Source organism: Leucoraja erinacea, chromosome 25 (assembly GCF_028641065.1).
Source record: "Leucoraja erinacea ecotype New England chromosome 25, Leri_hhj_1, whole genome shotgun sequence".
NCBI lineage: Eukaryota > Metazoa > Chordata > Chondrichthyes > Rajiformes > Rajidae > Leucoraja > Leucoraja erinaceus.
In genome coordinates, this window is record NC_073401.1 from 25,126,741 (window position 1) to 25,148,334 (window position 21,594).

Consider the following 21,594-nt stretch of genomic DNA (forward strand, 5'->3'; position numbering starts at 1 on the left):
TTGCAGACCGACTCCCTAATTAAGATTCCTAATCCAACGCCTTTTATCCATCCATTCAGTGCAGATCATGTTTTCATATGATGGTGTACTTTTCACTTTTTATCAGTGGATGCATGCCTTTTGTATTATTTATCTGGTAATGAATTATTAATTGCTCTTGCATGTCCTGCTTAGTGGAGTATTACAATTGTACCATAACAGGATTAGAGGAATTCAGTTCACAGGGGATTACAGCTTTTTGTGATTATATTTCTGTAACAAATCTGTAGGGTTAAATTATGGGGATACGAAGCTTAACCTGCCGTTGCCAGGACAACGGGCCTTTATGGCCAAGTCAAAACTAACTTTTTAAACTTTAGACTTGAATAACCATATAACCATATAACAATTACAGCACGGAAACAGGCCATCTCGGCCCTACAAGTCCGTGCCGAACAACTTTTTTTCCCTTAGTCCCACCTGCCTGCACTCATACCATAACCCTCCATTCCCTTCTCATCCATATGCCTATCCAATTTATTTTTAAATGATACGAACGAACCTGCCTCCACCACTTCCACTGGAAGCTCATTCCACACCGCCACCACTCTCTGAGTAAAGAAGTTCCCCCTCATGTTACCCCTAAACTTCTGTCCCTTAATGAAAGGTGGAATATGGTGACTGAAACGTGGCTACTCGTGTGTACTGACTCAGTGTGATCCACAGTCTTACATTCTTATTCATAGTATGATTGTGCCTAATGTATACTAGGATTGTTCATAAATTCATAGGTGATAGGAGCAGAATTAGGCCATTCGACCCATCAAGTCTACTCCACCATTCGATCACGGCTGATGTTTCTCTTCCCTCCCAACCCCATTCTCCTGCCTTCTCCCCATAAACCCTGACACCCGTACTATTGTCATAGAGTCCTACAGTGTGGAAACGGGCCCTGTGGCCCAACTTGCCCACACCGGCCAACACGTCCCACCTACACTAGTCCCGCCTGCTTGCGTTTGATGCCCGTGGAGAGAGAAGCCGTCACACTTGGGAACACGGACCCTTCATCAGAACAAGGGAAGTGAGAACGGAGGCAGGTGTGAAGACATAGAGAAGGGGAGGGATGGAGAGAACTGCAGGATGCTGGAGACCAAAGTGGGTCTTGGTAGCGATTACATTACAAAAATGGCAAGTGGTGACGTACGAGGGGGGAAAAGAAAGAACTAAAATTGAATGGTACAGCCCAATCAAGACCATTGTGGTTGGAGGGGTGAAAAAACAAGCAGGGGTGGGAATGAAAAAGGGACAGAGAGATTCTCGTAACGTCAATGTTGGAATGTGTTCAGATGGAAAATGAAGCTCTCCCCATTATCTCCTCCCTCTCCCCCTTCCTTAGCTTTCTCCCTCTCTCCATCTCCCCCTCCCCTCCCCACCAATCAAATCTGTTTCCTTTGACACCATTGGGATATTGAAAGGGTCGTTTCAGGTATATCGACAATAAGGAAATCGTGTATGAATTGTTGTAATGGTATTTCAAATGATCACACCGGATTCATGACTGATAATCGTGCAAATGTGGAAGAGAAATATCACCAAAGGCACTTGGCCAGGTGACAGGTCAGCTCCATGGTCCAAACCCACTGATAACCCATTTAACATCATTTCCTAGGTACACAAAAAAGCTGGAGAAACTCAGCGGGTGCAGCAGTATCTATGGAGCGAAGGAAATAGGCAATGTTTCGGGCCGAAACCCGGAAGGGTTTCGGCCCGAAACGTTGCCTATTTCCTTCGCTCCATAGATGCTGCCGCACCCGCTGAGTTTCTCCAGCACTTTTGTCTACCTAATATAGAGTGTCTTTCTTTTGAAGGAGGCTACTTTGGCCAATCTAACAATTTCGCTCCGTAGATGCTGCTGCACCCGCTGAGTTCCTCCAGCTTTTTTTGTCTACCTTCGATTTTCCAGCATCTGCAGTTCCTTCTTTAACATAATTTCCCGAAGAGGTAACTATGAAGTGCTCAATTAAGTTGAAATTAAATGTCAGCGCCTTCAGCTTTCCTTTGTCTTGGTGCTGTTAGGTATTCAGACAAAACCTTGACTGTGAGGAGAATTTGAAATGAGCCATTTTCCGTTACAATTGTTTTCAAATGTATGATTTAATGGCAGCTGAAGTGCTCCATTCATCAGAGCAATGATGTTCACATTTGAGTCAGTGTTCGCTTTGCTAGACAAGGGTCGATGGTCTCTTGCAAACAATCACACATTATTTGGAAATAGGGAAGATTTGTGTTTAAGCTATGTTGGTGTGATAGGAACCAGCTATGAGATCGGTCTCGTAAATATGATGACTTACATAAACAAACCCTAACTGTGGAACTCTCTGCCACAGAATGTAGTTGAGGCCACAGTTCATTGGCTATATTTAAGAGGGAGTTAGATGTGGCCCTTGTGGCTAAAGGGATCAGGGGGTATGGAGAGAAGGCAGGTACAGGATACCGAGTTGGATGATCAGCCATGATCATATTGAATGACGGTGCAGGCTCAAGGGGCCGAATGGCCTACTCCTGCACCTATTTTCTATGTTTCTAACCTCACATCTTTGTACCATAAAATGGAGAAATACTCTACACGTGCCGTTTTGTAGAAATAAACATTTATTAAAGACACAATTAGTGCATCAGCAGCAAGGGGGAAACAAATTAAAACCCCGTTAAACAACATGTAACCCGATTGAGCCAAAGATAGACACAAAGTGCTGGAGTGACTCAGCGGTTCAGCCAACATCTCTGGAGAAAAAGGATGGGTGACGTTTCGGGCTGGAACCCTTGTTCAGGGGAACAAACTGGAGGTAGGCAAAGGTCAGAGAACAAAGCAGGGCTGGCCAAGGAAGGGTGGAGCCCATAATGGCCCATTGTTGGCTGGGGAAGAGGTGATACAAAGATGCGGAAAGTGGAACTAGTAGGATGACCAGGGTGGGGGAAGAGGGAATTGAAATGAGAGAAATCAGCATTCATCGGGTTAAAGTTGGGGAACCAATGCCATTAATTGAACAATTAAAATTGCTTCAGGATCCAGAATTGTAACAACACAGATATCCAGGAGAGTTATTGGCTGGGGATAGTAGGAGTACAGTAATAAAGAGCAAGGCTGTGGAGGGATTTGAAATTGTAGATTAAAAATGTAAACGTTTTGTATTCTTAACTGGGAACCAAAGTAGATCATCAAGACGGGTATAATTCATGAATGGGGCTCGGCCTGTGCTGGTATTACCTAGAACCTTAGATTGGGTCAGAGAACAACGTGGATGGTGAATTCAACACCAAATAACTTGAGAACGATCCAAAATGTAAAATTGACAGTTTTAGCAACAGCTCCGATAGTTGCTCAGACTGGAGGTCATCTCCAGGTTACACATGGCACTGATTTTGCCAACAGTCTGTGCATTCTCAGGTGCTGTAGATAGAGATGGTTGGTGATAATCAACAGAGTTTGTGACATCGACCATGGTTCTCTCACCATCAAGTGGTAGAAATGTCTGCTCATCTGACGCCGAATATCAAATAATCTAACCATTTTGAGTCTCTGTATGTCATTCAATTCAATTCAACTTTAATGTCATTGCACAGATACAAGTTTGGGTACAACGAAATGCAGCTTAGCGTCAGTCCGTAGTAATCGTGCAATATAGAAATAAAAATACAGAATAAGCAAACAATGTGGACGGAGAGACTGGAGAAATCTATCGGTGGGACTCCAAGTTCAGCAATGTGATAGTGTTGTTGTAGAAGCTGTTCCTCATCCTACTAGTACGAGATCTGAGGCTCCTGATGGGAGGAGGGCAAACAGTCCATGGCTGGGATAGGAGGGGTCTTTGATGATCTTCCCGGCCCGTCTCAGACACCGTTTTCGGTGGAGGGCATCCATGGCAGGGAGTGGGGCACCGATGATGTACTGAGCGGTTTTCACCACCCGTTGTAGTGCCTTCCTGTCCGCTACGGTGCAACTGCTGTACCATACCGTGAAGCAGGTGGTCAGGATGCTTACGATGGTACAGCGGTAAAAGTTGGTCAGGATCTGGGGGGACAGGTGAGCTTTCTTGAGCCTCCTCAGGAAGTAAAGGCGCTGCAGTGCCTTTTTGATCAGCTTGGAGGTGTTGAGGGACCAGGACAGATCCTCCGAGATGTGTACCCCGAGGAATTTGTAGTTGGAGATGAGCTCCACCTCAGTCCCGTTTATATGGATGAGGGTGTGTCTGCCCCCTCTGATCTTCCTGAAGTCAACAATAATTTCCTTTGTCTTCTTGGAGTTGAGGACGAGGTTATTGTTGGCACACCAGGCTGTCAGGTGCTGGACCTCATCCCTGCAGTGATCGTGAAACTGAACATACAAAAAGTCAAATTTGGGAGAATTGCAAATGAACTGTTGGACATTAATACAGATTGAGATACACTGCAAGTGCTGAGTTGCAAACTAGAGACTGACAAATTAATAATGTACAAAACGCAAAGTGCTGGAGGAACTCAGCAGGTCAGGCACCATCTGTGGAGGGAATGGACAGATTTTATCAGGTCTGGACCTTTCTTCTCATTGATGGTTCCAGTATCTGCAGTTTCTTGTGTCTCCAAATGAACAATGTGAATGCATTTATATTTATTTATTAAACAATGTTAATGTGAGAAACATCTGAGAAAACGATACCTCTAATCAGCACTCTCGTTCCGTGGGATCCCAAGTTGATCAATTTCAGACGGGGTTGTCCTCAACACACGAACTAGCTGCAATCAATTAACAGTGAAATATGGAGTGTCTTTCAATTAGTGATCCCATGTTTGCTGATTCAGCTGACATTTTGGGAAATCCTGGTGTGGTCAAAGAGCTCAGTTTGTCTTGAATATATTAAACCAGAGAAGCATAAAAAAAAGCATTGATTAGCATGTGTAAATGAGACACGGACATGCTTTTGAAATCTAACGCATTCAACTTTAGATAGTTTTCATTTTTCTCTAGTGAATTAGAATTAATTTTCTCTCCTGAATTATGCGCATTTTAAATTGTATAATTAAAGAATGTGATGTGCAGTTTGCCCATCAGTAATGAGAGTGACTTGATTTGATCTTGTGCTGAAATCACTACTTCTTTACATCAGCTATTTCATTTCCTACACAGCACAATTAAATATATATCTCCAAATTATCTTGGAGTTGTATTTATTTGTGTCGGAAAGGAAATGTTTAGAGGGATATGGGCCAAATGCAGGCAGATGGTACTGGAATAGATGGGACAGGTTGGGCCAAAGAACCTGTTTCTGTAAACTAGAAGATTCAGCTGATTTTGAAAGGCTGGGGCTAATTAAGTATATTAGGCTTATTGACCTAATTTATGGAAGGAAGCGAATTCTTTACCACTTGACAAGGTGGATGGTGAAGGCTCATACTCCCAGTAAGTTTGGAACAGATGCCAACATCTTAGAATCGGGGTGGGTGATTTAGAATAGAGAGATGTCAGAGTTGTTTCATCTTAAGGCCGCAGTTCAGAGCTACTTTAAAGTGAAAAAGGAGATTGATGAGGGTGAGTGCAATGGATGTGTCTTCACGTCTTACAATTTCTGGCCAAATCTCGCGTCATCCGAGAGCACCAACTACCATGAAATAAGACAAAATAACAGTCCCTACATCATCAACTTGCCAAATTTCAATAAACTTCGTTACCAATATTCCCTTTACCCTAGGACGATCACGGAATGGAATATGTTCCCACCCAACACACGCGCTGCTCCCCATGTTGTCATTTAAAAAGGGGATTGAACAACTAGATCTCCTCAACTTGGTCAAAAAATGTAATCGCTACTCAACTCACTCCGACCCGTGCGAGATAACCACTGATGAGGTGTTTGCGCAGTAATCAACCAGAACCAGAAGGCGCTGAGGTCCCGGCAGCCGCTCGCAGCCACCCGAGCTACTTCCCTCCACGCCTGGAGCGCTGCGGCAGCGGTGAGTGAGTGGGTCACTGTCATGATCCCCGACTCTCTCCTCAACGCTCCTGCCCTCCCCACACACTGTGAAAGGAGCTCTCCCCCCCAATTGGTCCCCTGAACTAGTATTGTCATTCAATAAGATCACAACCGATTCAACTTGTCCCGGTGTGCTCCTGTTTTTCCCACCATCTCTCCACCTGCTGTCACCCCCCCCGCCCATTCAATAATTCAGGATGAAGGAGATTTGGAAACCTTGGGCAAATTGAATTGTTACTTTCTTTATTTATTATTATTTTTTTGAGCGTGAGATTTTCTATGTCCCACCAGCCTTCTTTCAAAATTTAGCAACTCAAAATGGGGGGTGCGTCTTCATTGCCGGGAAATACAGTACTTTACTAAGAGATATGGCTTTTGTAGACTTTATAAAAGTCGACTGACAGCTTACGGAGAGAACAATCTGCGCATGTGCGGTTTAAGATTAATTTGGAGGATTGTGTGAAGTTTTGATAGCCTCGTTACTGGAAGGCTGTGGTGATGTTGGAGCGAGTGCAGAAGAGGTTTACAAAAAAGCATCTGGATTAAGGATATTAGCCATGAAGAGGTTGGACAAACTCAAGATTGTTTTTCCCAGAGCATCCGAGTTCGAAGGGCAACCTGACAAGTGTATACATTTATGAGAGATCTATATAGTTAGAATGTTGTTCTCATGGTGGAAATGTTAAGGACAGGAGGGCATAGCTTTAAGGTCAGAGGAGGGAGGTTTAAACAAGATGTGTGGGGCCTGTTTTTTTAAAACAGAATGGTGGGTGGCTGAAATATGCTGCCAGGGGTGGTGGTGGAAGCAGATATGATAGCGGCATTGAAGCGGCTTTAATAGGCTCATGGAGATGTAGAGAATGAGGGGTTATAGATCACGTGTAGGCAGACAGTTTAACTTGCCGCATGTACAGCAAAGCACCTTGTGGGCCACAGGGTTTGTTCGTGTGCTGTTCATTGTTTTAATGTCAATATTTTGGCTTTTAGCTTTGAATGAAAACTACAATTATAGAAAGATACAACTTCCTTTGCTATTTGTACAGATTTGTGTTGTGACAGTGAAGAGTTTATATAAACACTTATAACTAATATATCCACCACAGCCACAGGATACACGCAGAATTTTTAATGAGATATAACATTGACTTCCAATATGTGCTCAACAGGTCATCTGCTCCCCAACTGCCCATCAAAAAAAAATACTTTAACATTCACTTGTATGTATCTCTCCGCATGAAGCTTCTTATCATCATAGTGTTTGCGTCCATTGTACATTGTAATTACTTTGGCGGCCTCTAACCATCAATTGGACGTATCTTCATTGAAGATCAGACCCGGTCATCAAGGCCATCCATCGTTAGACCCAGCAGCAGGGCAGATGTTACCAGATCAGCAGCCAGATGGGTAACCTGCGAGTTTCTTCCACTGAGCTTGTGGTCTCGGAAGCTGCGCGGGGGCTGAGTTTGCACGTTCTCCATGCGACTGCGTGCGTTTTCTCCGGGTGCTCTGGTTTCCTCCCACCTCAATAGTGCTTTATTCGTCACGTATGCAACTGCGCAGTGACATTCCTTTTGCATCTGTTACACATGCGGGCGCCGACATTATTCAAAGTCTAGTGGGCCCACGCACCCCCCCCACATACACGTGGGTTTGTAAAGTTCCCCGAGTGCAGGAAGTGGATGCACAAGTGGGATAATATAGAATTCGTGTGAATGGGTGATCGATGGTCGTGTGGACTCAATGGGCCGAAGGGCCTGTTTCCATGCTGTATCTCTGAACTCAACTCTTGATGTATGGACTCGAGGGTCTCTGTGCCATCCCAAATACTCCTTTCTACATTGGCTGCCAAGGCGGAGAGATTGCCAGAAATCGGTGGTGATGTCACATTTCTTTCCCTCCCCCCCTCAAGGCTTTGAGAACTTTGCGGCCAACTTGTGGTCATCTTGATAATCCGCATGGTAATCTTTTTTCTTTACAAAGTTCAGAAAAATGTGACCTTTTGGGAATCTGATGTGGGGAATGTGAACTAATGTCAGATCACAACTAAGTGTAATTAGAGTCTCAATGCCAGGGGTGTTGTCTGAGGGGCCGACATTGATTGGATTATTCTGCCAGTGGTAACTCTCTCTGCTTTGATGGGGTTTCTGTTGGTAGCCCAAACTTCATGAACATGTAGGAGACCAGTGATCACTGCTGCTTGTAGACTGGCGGTTTCGTGATAAACTTGGCCTCTAACACACACTTCTTCAATTAGCCAAAGGCTATACTGGTGCTTTGAAAGCAACACATAAAGGCTGGAGTAACTCAGCGGGACAGACAGCATCTCCGGAGAGAAAGAATAGGTGACGTTTTGGGCCGAGATATTTCTTCACTTTGAAGGTGACAACAGGTTTCATCATTGACGTATGCCTTTGTCAAGGTGCGGCTGGCAAGATATGGGAATCAGATCTCGGATCTTTGTCGGCAGAGGGTAGTGTTGTACGGCAGGGACAGGTTGGTCAGGTTTGTTTAGTAGATGCTGAGTATGTTCATCCTTTGGTTTTCTTTAGTTGACTTGAGATTCTCATCTGAATGCACGTGGACACAAGAGTCATCTGCATCTGTAGTCTGAAGGATCCCGACCTGAAACGTCACCTATTCCTTTCCTCCACAGATTCTGCCTGACCCGCTGAGTTACTCCAGCACTTTGTGTCTATCTTCTTGTCAACTGCATACTCCACTTTTGACCACTGATCAACATAGGAAATAAGAAGCAGCATTAACAGGACAGAGATTGAAAAGTTAGGGCCTAGAAGTAGTCCTGTGTGATGCTTATCTTCCTGGGATTAGGTTGGTTGCAGATGCATTGGTTCAGATAGTGTCATGTGAAGCAGACTTAACATGGAGATGAAGAATAGTCTGTCTGAAGAAGGGTCCCGACCCAAAACGTCACCCATGCTTTTTCTCCAGAGATGCTGCCTGACCCGTTGAGTTACTCCAGCACTTTGTGTCTACCTTCAGAATTTCTGTCGGCAGCCAATTTTGAAGGCACCTCAGTCTCTCCTGAATGACGGTCAAAGGCTACAGTGAAGCTGAGAAAAAACAGGTATAGTAGACCCGAAACATCACCCATTGCTCCTCCGCAGAGATGCTGACGGTCCCGCTGAGTTACTCCAGCATTTTGTGTCTACCTTGCATTTGCTTTTCATTAATTTTCATGAGAATTAATCTGGTTCTTCCCAGCACAGCCACTAATCAAAGACTTTGACATGAGCTGACAGAAGTACATCAGAGCTTGCCATGAAACTTGCTCAACAATGAAACCAGATTCACTGCATTTTTCAGAAAGATATTCCAAAATATTTTCTGACGTTGTTTAAAGGGCATATCTGAAACTAGATTGATGCAGTAATTGTGCAGCAAATGTGGCAATATATGTTTCATTACCACAAAGCAGAGGCTTTGTGAAGGTCAGAGAGAGGCAGCAGCCAGAAGCAGTGAGAGCGAGTATTGGCTGGAAGTTGGTGTGTCAGAGGGAAAGAAGATTTACAAAGAGCACCAAAGGCCCAGGTTGGAGTAATTTACAAATTAGCCCTAAAGTAGTTGATTAGGTAACAGATAAAGGGCCTGTCCCACTTTCCCGAGTTATTCACAAATTCTCCCGAGTTTTCCCCTTGATTCAAACTCGCAGAATGTTCGTAACGAGTCCGTGGATATATATCGTAGCCGCTCGTTATTCCAGCCGTAGGTACTCGGGGCTATTTTTTTTTTACTTGGGGACATTTTTTAGCAGGCTGGAAAAAAAAGTCCCGACTTACCCGATGCCCCGAGTACCCACGTCTGGCATAACGTTAGCGTATTCCAGCACCATTCACTGCATTTTAAGGGGAATTATTTTCTGAAACAGAGGATTAGCCTTCCGGCAGTTTCATTTCAATAGTTAATAAAAAGTAACACCATATCCCAGTATTTCATTGGTCACTTAAAAATGTGGAAAATGGATAATCTGTCAAGATTTTGTTTCCAAAGAACAACAACTTCTTAATGTGAGAGATGGTTTCCTTTAAAAATAAATAGTGAGTCACTTCAGTGGTTAGACACAGAGCAACAATATTATTACAGAAAAAAAGAGTAGAACCACACAGAATATAAATTATAGCTTTGGCCTGTGCTGTGCTGAATTATCATCTCTATTCTGGGAACTGCTGGGACGATACAATTATCCAACCATTCCTGCATTGCAAAATAATACAGCAGACAGCTTCTTATTCAGTCCGCTCCTTGTGTGGCCTCATTCGAATGTGCAGAATATGTCACCTGTGATATATATTAGGAAAAAACTTGCATTTCCACTCTTAAGGGCCCGTCCCACTTACGTGATTTTTTTCGGTGACTTGCCGGCACCCGTCATAGTCGCAGCAAGTTGCCGTAAATTTTCAACATGATGAAAATCCAACTCTTTGGGCGACTACTCACAACCATATAGGCGTCACCCCACCGAGTCCGCACCGACCAGCAATCTCCACACATTAACACCATCCTACACCCACAAGGGACTATCACTATCCTACACCCACAAGGGACTATCTACAATTTTACCAATATGGTCGTGAGTTGTCGCCCCAAGAGTCGTACCCTTTTTCTGGTCGCCGCTGGATTTGCAACATGTTGAACATTTTCAGCAACTTGCGGGTTGCCGGCAAGCCGCCGAAAAAAAATCACGTAAGTGGGACAGGCCCTTTGGAGACAAAAGACTTTGGGGTTAAGAGCAGTTGAAATGCAGGCCCCTCATCTACCCGAGATGCACTCACCTCTGGCCAGCAGTTGCACAGAAAACTGTAGACCTTGTCCCACTGAAGCAGGTCAACTCCAAAGTCTGAGCTTGCACATTACACCGCTGATGTCCGAGACAAGCTACAGGTGGCACTTCAGATCTCCAGCTATGTTCCTGGACTCAACATGGAGATATTAACATGAGAGGTACAATCAACATGCATTTAAATAGATAAGTTAGGATACGTTTGCTTTCTTTAACTTTATTTACTTACTAGGAATTAAAACGTTGTGTTTTGTTAAGTTTAGAGATCTATTTTTAAAGGTTGTGATTATGAATGAAAGCCAAGGATATCAAGATCACAGCAGATTGGTAAAAATGTAGTCAAATCGTTAAATCAATCAAGACTTTATTGTCATTCAAAAATACACCAATAAATGCAAGTCTGAACGAAACTTTGTTGCATCTGGCTCACCGTGCAACATAAAATAACAAAAGGATGAAATAGATAATAGTGGTGGCACATTACATGGAATTCAAGAGTCTGATGGCTCGGGGGGAAGAAGCTGTTGCAAAACCTGGCCGTTCTGCTCCTTATACTACGATACCTTTTGCCCGAGGGCTGCAGAGTGAACAGTCCATGATGGAGATGTGTGGGGTCTTTTATAATGCTGTTGTCCTTGGACAAGCAACGTTTGCACGCAATGTCCCCGGATTGAAGTAAAGCCCTTTTGTCAAAGTATTGAAAACACTTAGATGCCTTTTTCTTTGAGCCGGTTGAACAGGATTTCACTGTGTTCTTTTAAAATGTCCATCAGGTGAAGAGAGCTGCTGCCACATATTCATGTTTAGTTTAGAGATACAGCGCAGAAACAGGCCCGAGTCCGCACCGACCAGCAATCTCCACGCATTAACACTATCCTACACCCACAAGGACTATTTACAATTTTACCAAAGCCAATTAGCCTACAAACCTGTACATCTATGAAGTGCGTGAGGAAACTGGAGATCCTGGAGAAAACCAACGCAGGTCTCGGGGAGAATGTACAAACTCCGTACAGACGGCACTTGTAGTCAGGGTTTCTGGCGCTGCAGGGCAGCACCTCTACCGCTGTGCCACACAAATTCTTGGTTGATATTCTTGGTCACAGTGCCCTCCATAATGTTTGGGACAAAGACTGATCTTTTATTTATTTGCCTCTGTACTCCACAATTTGAGATTTGTAATAGAAAAAAAAACACATGTGGTTAAAGTGCACATTGTCAGATTTTAACAAAGGCCATTATTAGATTTTGGTTTCACCATGTAGAAATTACAGCAGTGTTTATACATAGTCCCCCATTTCAGGGCACCATAATGTTTGGGACAGCAATGTCATGTAAATTAATGTAGTCGTGTTTAGTATTTTGTTGCATATCCTTTGCATGCAATGACTGCTTGAAGTCTGCGATTCATGGACATCACCAGTTGATGGGTGTCTTCTCTGGTGATGCTCTGTCAGGCCTGTATTGCAGCCATCTTTAGCTTATGCTTGTTTTGGGGGCTAGTCCCCTTCAGTTTTCTCTTCAGCATATAAAAGGCATGCTCAATGGGTTCAGATGATGTGATTGACTTGGCCACTCAAGAATTGACCATTTTTTAGCTTTGAAAAACTCCTTTGTTGGTTTAGCAGTATGTTTGGGATCATTGTCTTGCTGTAGAATGAACCAGCGGCCTATGAGTTTTAAGGCATTTGTTTGAACTTGAGCAAATAGGATGTGCCTGTACACTTCAGAATTAATTATAGACAATAGGTGCAGGAATAGGCCATTCGGCCATTCGAGCCAGCACCGCGATTCACTGCGCTCATCTACAATCAGTACCCAGTCATGCCTTCTCCCCATATCCGTTGACTCTGCTATCTTTAAGAGCTCTATCTAAATCTCTCTTCAAAGCATCCAGAGAACTTGCCTCCACTGCCTTCTGAGGCAGAGAATTCCAGATTCACAACTCTCTGGGTTAAAAAGATTTTCCTCATCTCCGTTCTAAATGGCCAACCCCTTATTCTTAAAACTGTGGCCCCTGGTTCTGGACTCCCCAACACTGGGAACATGTTTCCTGCCTCTAGTGTGTCCAAACCCTTAAAAATCATATATGTTTCAATACGATCCCCTCTCATCCTTCTAAATTCCAGTGTATTCAAGCCCAGTCACTCCATTCTTTCAACAAATGTCAGTTCCGCCATCCCGGGAATTAACCCTATGCTACTGCCATCAGCAGTTGTATCATTAATGAAGATAAGTGAGCCAGTACCTTCTGCAGCTATACATGCCCAGGTCATAATATCCCCACCACCGTGTTTCACAGATGAGGTGGTATGCTTTGGATCTTGGGCAGTTCCTTCTCTCCTCCGTACTTTGCTCTTGCCATCACTCTGATGTAAGTTAATCTTAGTCTCATCTGTCCACAAGACCTTTTTCCAGAACTGTGGGTGCTCTTTTAAGTACTTCTTGGCAAACTGTAACCTGGCCATCCTATTTTTGTGGCTAACCAGTGGTTTGCAACCTGCAGTGTGGCCTCTGTATTTCTGTTCATGAAGTCTTCTGTGGACAGTGGTCATTGACAAATCCACACCCGACTCCTGAAGAGTGTTTCTGATCTGTCGGACAGGTGTTTGGGGATTTTTCTTTATTATAGAGAGAATTCTTCTGTCATCAGCTGTGGAGGTCTTCCTTGGCCTGTCAGTCCCTTTGCGACTAGTAAGCTCACCAGTGCACTCTTTCTTCTTAATGATGTTCAAAACAGTTGATGTTGGTAAGCCTAAGGTTTGGCTGATGTCTCGAACAGTTTTATTCTTGTTTCTCAGTCTCATAATGGCTTCTTTGACTTTCATTGGCACAACTTTGGTCCTCATGTTGATAAACAGCAATAAAAGTTTCCAAAGACTGGAGGAAAGACTAGGTGCTGAGAGCTCTCTTATACCTGCATTAAGGAGGCAATTAAACACACCTGAACAATTACAAACACCTGTGAAGCCATGTGTCCCAAACATTATGGTGCCCTGGAATGGGAGGACTATGTATAAACACAGCTGTCATTTCTACATGGTGAAACCAAAATGTATAAAAGAGGCCTTTAATAAAATCTGAAAATGTGCACTTTAACCACATGCAATTTTTTTCTATTACAAATCTCAAATTGTGGAGTATAGAGGCAGATAAATAAATGATGGGTCTTTGTCCCAAACATTATGGAGAGCACTGTATATCTAATAAAGTTGACCCAAGGGAAGCATGGAGGTGATGATCATCAGGGCAGCTTGGCTTGTCCAAACAGCCCGTTGCCAAGAATGGAAAGTCCAAACATGACATGAAAATTAAAAATAACCCGTAGGAAATCTGAAATTAAAACTACATGCTGGAAAACACAGCAGGTCAGGCAGCATCTGTGGAAAGACAATCATAGTTAATATTTTAGGCTGAGCACCCTTTAGCAAAGCTGACGGGTTATAGACTTAAAATATTAATATTTTGTTCTTCCCTCGAACATCGGTTACCTGCAGACTATAAACTTCACACTATGCATTCCCCGTTGGGAAGATCCATAAGGAACTTGATGTTTTACATCCTTACCATTGCCGGTGGAGTCCACATTAATGGTGGAAGATAGTTCAGATGCGAGGGGTTCCACCGAAACTTGGCTCTGATTGGGAATGCACTTCCAGCAATTTCTGGTTTGTTATACAACTAGTTAGTGTGTTCCTTTACAGAATCCAACTAAATTATTTCCCACTGAAAGTCTGTGTTGGGGCCTTGTGGTGCTGTGATTCTGGCTAATGAGGATGCTGACTGCTCCATAAGTTGTCCACGTGCAGCTATTTCTCTACTCCCCTGCTCCCCATTACCAGTACTTAACCTGTACCGGTGCCCTTTAATAGTATGAAGATAGACACAAAATGCTGGAGTAACTCAGCGGGCCAGGCAGCATCTCTGGATAGAAGGAATAGGTGACGTTTCTGGTCGCGCGTCTGAAGAAGGGTCTCGACCGGAACCATCACCCATTTTGTTGTAACCATTCCAGAGTTACTCCAGCTTTTTGTGTCTATTAAAGGTATCGTTGACTAGTTGGATGCAAAATGCCCACAGAGGTGGGCATTTTGCATCCAACTAGTCAACGATACCTTTATTAGACACAAAAAGCTGGAATAACTCCCTTCCTACACAACAACACCGTTACCTCTCCCTATGGCCCCATAACAGAAAGAAGCGTCCGGCTGGAAACGGGAAGTATCCGGAGCTAATTCTGCTACCACCATCATCTATTGCGACAAGTGACGGCTTCCACTGTTTGTCGCCGGAAGCTTGCGTCCTTTACAGGACGGATGATGACAGCGAGGCCAACATTTGTAACAAGATGGACACGAAAAGAAGAAGAACCTCTCCTTATAGAATTACATTTTTAGCGCAAACACAGAAGTGCTTGGGAAATTATAATTCCAAAGGTCTCCACTCAAAGCAATAAACCTTCAACTCACACCGTGAATGACCTGCTGTAAACAGTCAGCTCAGCCCAATTGGTTTACTATTCCACTATTAACAACCTGCCCAATCCACACATCAACAGCATTTTAACCAAGCCCTCGCCTCTGCAGGTTTATGCAATAAACTCAAACAATTCCTTGCATTCTTATGAAACTTGCACAACACCACAAATAAACCACACAAGTGCACTTAAACTTTTGGTTTTATTTACAAAGGAATCTTGTCTGTGCATGTTATATAGAGATGAAGATAATGTTCATATCCAGGGGCAGAAATACACTAATGGTGTACAGATGATTGTACAGTATTCAGGCCACTTGAAGGCTTTCAGCAAAGCCAGAGGCTATCAAATGGCTCAGCAATTTGTCTAGTCTACAGCACAAAAACATTACACTCAGTGGTTTTTTTAGGAAATGTGAACACTTCCTTCTTTAAAAGTGACACATAACACTGTTTGTGTATGCCGTGGTGAATGGGCATGTGTCGGGGCAGATGGCAAGGTAGAGGTGGGCATGGAAGAACTTGAAGCGCTCTTGGAGTTAGTTCATGTTGGATCTGGGCCCTGCACTGGTCTGATGCAGTATCTGGGTGCGGAGACTACAACGGCAGTCTATATCCACTCAGTAACGATGCTAAATGTTACAAGCACGCTCCTCGCTGGCCGCCCTGTGTTACTGTGCTGCAGCGACAGTATCAGACTAAAGTAACAGGAACCAAGTACAAACCCAGGGTACAAAACAGATACTGCTTGTAAACTTGGACCAGATTACACTTTTTCAACATGTAGAGCCAACAACGCACATTGAAACAAATGTATACAAAAAAAATATTTACAGGGGTTCACCACTACAGTCAAGAGGGTTCAAAGAACAAGTACTGCTATGATACATGCATTTGCTAAATTAATCAAACCAATAAAGGAGAAAAAGGGACAAACCATAAAAAAGGTTAATTTTTTTTGCTACACCAATCATAATTGTGCAAGGTCAAGTGGGATCATTAACACAGGTACAAGTGCAAACTACAAGTACATTTCTAAACTCACATATGGTATAGGAGGAGGAGCATTTGGAAAAGGAGACAGTAGGTCTTATACTGAAGCGATATTTAATGCTATACATGCTAAAATTTACAACAGGCCACTTAAGTACACAACATGATTCATCTTGGCGTCTTCACCTTTCTGGATCAATGCAACAAAACCTCAGGTGTAAAGTTAATTATAGCACAGATTCTACTGTATACCCAACTCACATCTGCAGGAAGAAACAAATAAGTCACCTGACAGGTAATTACTGAATTCAAAAGGTTTGTTGCTGCCTTGTCTTCTCCTTTAGCCTAAAGTTCAAGACAATTAAAGAGTCGCTGGTCCCTTCAAAGAGGCATCTTCAGAGTTGCATCTTCTGTGTAGCAGCTGGATGTACAAGATTAGATTTGATATCTTGTCATTTTAAAAAGTGGGTCTGTTTGTTTTTAAACTTGTATTTATACATGGTAGGGTGTGAGTGTCTGTTGCTAATCCAAAGACTGCAGATGAGTTGAATTAATTGTACAGAGTCTGCATTCCACAAAAGGAAAATAAACATTTCCTCCGCAACCTTTGTTTGTTTGTTAACACTTTAAGCACCAATCATGTTTGATGAGAAGAATGAAACCACGTGACACAAATCTTCTGGTGCCCAGCGTACGTTATTCCTGCGTTCGGCTGCTCTACTGGCTATCATACCTCCAGGAAGCGGGAGCTCTGTGCCTTGGTGTGGAAGGGCTCGGACCACATACGCCGTAGATCACCCTGAGGAGAACAAGACAGGACTGGCAATCAGAGCCTACCTGGACAATAACCTACTGCACTTTCATAACACCTTCAATATACTAAACAAGCAAGGCCCTTTATGGAAATGTTACCAAATATGACACTGGGCCACAAACTCTGACTGGTTTGGTTTACGGGAGGATAATGAGTGAAACTTAAAATTGGTAAGCTTGAAAATTCTAGACCCATCCTTTTCCCCCAGAGATGCTGCCTGACCCACTTTGTGTCACTCTAGAAAATTCACAATTTGCATAATAGACTTTATAAATATGATGTTTTTTTAAAATAGGATTTCTTTACACCGGGAATAGCCTAGCAAAACAACTTAAGCAGTTATATATATATATATATATAGCCCCTCTGATTCATAGCCATGAACTGCTGATTGGTTCAATGGGGATACACTTTTTCCACACACAAATGTCTCTGGAGTTCTGCGACATTATGAAATGTGAATTGTTTCGAACACAATTCAAAATAATGTTCCTATTGTTATCATAATTAGTACAATCCCAGTGACTATTTTGTACTATATTTTTCTGCACATTAGCCAAAGATGAAATATCAGCATTGGAAAAATATAAATAATTTAATAGCCATAGAGTGATACAGAGTGGAAACGGGTCCTTCGGCTCAACTTGCCCACACCGGCCAACATGTCCCAAAGTCATTGCTTTGTCATCAGAAACCGAACAATTGTCGGAGGATTTTTTAACCACAGCGTGATATATACATCAAGATAAAATCTTTTTTTAAATTTAAAAAAGTGCCTTTACTCAGTAACTCAATTTTGAGAAAAACCTTCTCTCAGTTCAAACGCCAAGAATTTATATCTGAAAAGATGGTTAAGAAACGACTCCAACCAAGACAATAGATGCTTCACTTTCTTGAGAATATTTAGGGGTGAGTTATAGATGTTGCTTTCTGCAACACAGCTCACACCCACAAAACTGTTTTTAATTTGGTTTTGATCATTTGTGTACTCACCTTTAAATAAGCCATGGTAAGAAGTGGCAGCAATGTAAATGGAACAAGGTACAGGAGTGCTGGCTGAGCAGCCCGGTGGATTCTTGATGCTACAGTAGCAGTCAGAAGACCTAAATTAGAAGATAGTCAGATCAGAAGGATAGGTTATAAAAGAGGCAAATTACTATCAAAGACATTACTATACAGCACAGAAACAAGCCATTCGGCCCAACTTGCCCATGTTGACCAAGATACCTCATCTATACTAGTCCCACCTGCCCCGCGTTTGGCCCATATCCCTCTATACCTTTCCGAACAACATACCTGTCCAATCGTCTTTTAAATGTTGTTATAGTACCTGCCTCAACTTTATGTTTTGACTAATCTCACATTATATATCAGTTTTTCATCAACAAGAATGCAAGGGAAATAAAGCTCATAACACCTTGCACATCTGCAAGGTGCTGCAAAACAAGAAAATAATATTTCAAACGACATTGTTTACAAGACAAATTACCTGCTATAAAAACCTATAGAAAAGGTGTTGTGGTGATGATGAAGGCAGCTAGGATAGTGGTATTTAAGAGGCTATTAGATAGGCACACGGATAAGAAGAGCATGGATGGATATGCATCCATAAAAGTGTGGAAATAGATCCTTTGGCCCAGCTTGCCCACGCCAACCAACATGTCCCATCTACACTAGTCCCACCTGCCTGCATTTGGCCCATATCCCTGTAAACCCGTCCCATCCAAGTACCTGTTCAATTGCTTCTTAAACGTTGTGATAATCCGTGCCTTAACTACCTCCTCCAGCAGCGCGTTCCATACACACACCACCCTTTCGGTGAAAATGATACCCCTAAAATTCCTATAAAATGATTACCCCCCCCCCCCCCCCCCCCTCACCTTAAACCCATGCCAACTGGTTCTCGATTCCACTACTCTGGGCATGACCGATCTATTTGTCTCATGATTTTCCTCTCAAGATGACACCTTCATGAGATCACCCCTCATCCTCCTGCGCTCCAGGGAATACAGTCCCAGCCTACTCAACCTCTCCCTCCCTATACATCAAGTATTGAGGTGGAATGTCGTTGGTTGGCAACACTGCTCAGAGAGTGCAGACGGCCACTTGGACTGGGACAGGCCCTGCCCTGCACTGCACCACTTTGTGCTGGGAACCAGGCTCCCAGTGGTAGATTGCACACAACCATGCAGGAAGACAGTGCATGAACCTGGTGCTGAGGAATATCTGCCTTGATTAATGAAGAAAGGTGATCCAGAACAAGCTGCAACTTTGGCAGAGCTGGTCAAGTGCAGTTACTACAACCGTGTCAAAACAAAACCTACAATCTCTACCACCTGGAAGGACAAATGCAGCAGTAAGTTCATGTGATTGGAGCAGAATTAGGCCATTCGGCCCATCAAGTATACTCCACCATTCAATCAAGGCTTGATCTATCTCTCCCTCCTAACCCCATTCTCCTGCCTTCTCCCCATAACCCCCGACACCCGTATTAATCAAGAATCTATCTATCTCTGCTGTAAAAATATCCATTGACTTGACCTCCAAACCATCTGTGACAATGAATTCCACAGATTCACCACCCTCTGACTAAAGAAATTCCTCCTCATCTCCTTCCTAAAGGAATGTCCTTTAATTCTGATGCAATGACCTCTGGTCCCAGACTCTCCCACTGGTGGAAACATCCTCTCCATATCCACTCTCTCCAGGCCTTTCACTATTCACTATTTCCCTATTCCCAGTAACAGCCACGTCACATACGAACAGGACTTGGTTCCATGTAATCATAGTAATCAGAGACAGATAAATATTGTTTTTGCCACCAGTGCCCTCATCCAGTAAAATAAAATTCACCCATATAGGCAGAAGATCTTTTTAACAATGCAGCCCTCTGTTTCTGTATTGCCTTTAAGTACCAGCTCCAAAATTTGCCAAAGACTGGAAGGCACATAATCTAGTCATAAAGAAGTTATACAGATCATTAACAGCACTGTGGTGTAAACTACTCATTGGATACGGTTTATTCTACAACAGTGAGAGTGCAAGCATTGTGAACATGACAATGCTCATGTTCATGTGATAGGAGCAGAATTAGGCCAATTGGCCCATCAAGTCAACTCTGCCATTCAACCGAGCCTGATCTATCTTTCCCTCTCAATCTCTCTTCTGCCTTTTCCCCGTAACTAATCAATAATCTTTCAATCTCCACCTTTAAAATATCCAATGACTTGGTCTCAGCAGCCGTCCGTGGCAATGAATTCCACAGATTTACCACCCTCTGATAAAGAATCTCTCCCACTAATTATCAACATTTGATTCAGATTTATAGAAACAAAGAATTGCAGATGCTGGTTTATACCACAGATAGACTCAGTGCTGGAGTAACTGGAGTAAATCTCTGCCGTCCATTGACTTGCTGCTACAAGACAAGCTGCATAAAATGCCCTTTTATCATTTTTGAACTTTTTGTTTGGTTTTTCAGCGAGTTATTTCCACTTACCTATAAAGTACCCAATCAAAGTGCAGTGGAAGTAGGAGACTTTTTGCATTCGGCCTGGTACGATGGCAGGGATGGCCTCGCTGTTAGCTAGCTTCTTGTAGTTGTCATATCGAAGCACGAAGCACAACAGAAGCCCTGGCATGACGATGTCTCCGATCCCCAGCATGGAAAAGTGGGTGCCTGTGGAACTATGCAAACACAAAGCTGCCCTGGGTGTTCAATCGGCAACAAGCTTTTCAAACAAAATCTCATCCTGCTACATTTCAACCTGCTGTGGTGATTACAGTCCAACAGTTCAAAAAGTTGCGAATCTTACAAACTAGATAAAACAATTTAAATATCATTGTGTAGGAAGGAACTGCAGAGACTGATTTAGACTGTAGATGGACACAAAAAGCTGGAGAAACTCAGCGGGTCAGACAGCATCTCTGGAGAAAAGGAATAGGTGATGTTTCGGGTTGAGATCCTTCTTCAGTGTTATTAATGGTTTCAATTGTGTTTCAATTTAGTACCAAGCTAATGTTAACTGAAAGCCTGCCAAATAATTCAATATCATCTATTCGTGACTAGGTTAAACATTATTTTGTTCATAAACACGAACTGGAAAAATAATGGCATCAGAAGTTGAGACTTTGGAGATATACAGCATGGAAACAGGCCCTTCGGCCCACTGAGTCCATGTCAACCCCAGTACACTAATACAATCCTACACATTAGGGACTATTTTCAATCTCACCAAGGCCAATTCACCTGCAAATCTGCACCTCTTTGGAACGTCGGAGGAAACCGGAGCACCCGGAGAAAACCCAGGGAGAAGGTACAAACTCCATGGAGACAGCACCTGGATCGAACCTGGGTCTTTAGAGCTGTACGGCACCAACTCTACTGTACACATGGATTCATCCTGATATTGGGTAGAGTGAATCAAATTGGTGGTCCTAAGTTGGGAACACTAAGCACTAAGTGCGGTTTTAAAAAGATTTTTGGAATATTTTGCCATATATTGAAGTTGTTGCATATTATGAAG

At 43.1% G+C, this 21,594-nt stretch overlaps 1 protein-coding gene across 2 annotated transcripts in view; it reads right to left on the reverse strand.

Annotated features, from left to right (window-relative positions):
* Window positions 1-15,445: 15,445 nt before the first annotated feature.
* sppl3 (signal peptide peptidase 3) overlaps window positions 15,446-21,594 on the reverse strand; it is a 123,958-nt gene continuing 117,809 nt past the window's right edge. For both annotated transcript variants that reach the window (XM_055655268.1, XM_055655271.1), the window contains 3 exons: window positions 20,568-20,755; window positions 18,062-18,171; window positions 15,446-17,053 (listed from right to left, as the gene is read on the reverse strand). In XM_055655268.1, coding sequence (XP_055511243.1) covers window positions 16,982-17,053; window positions 18,062-18,171; window positions 20,568-20,755 — 370 coding nt within the window. In that variant the 3' untranslated portion in view covers window positions 15,446-16,981. The remainder of the gene's footprint in view (window positions 17,054-18,061; window positions 18,172-20,567; window positions 20,756-21,594) is intronic.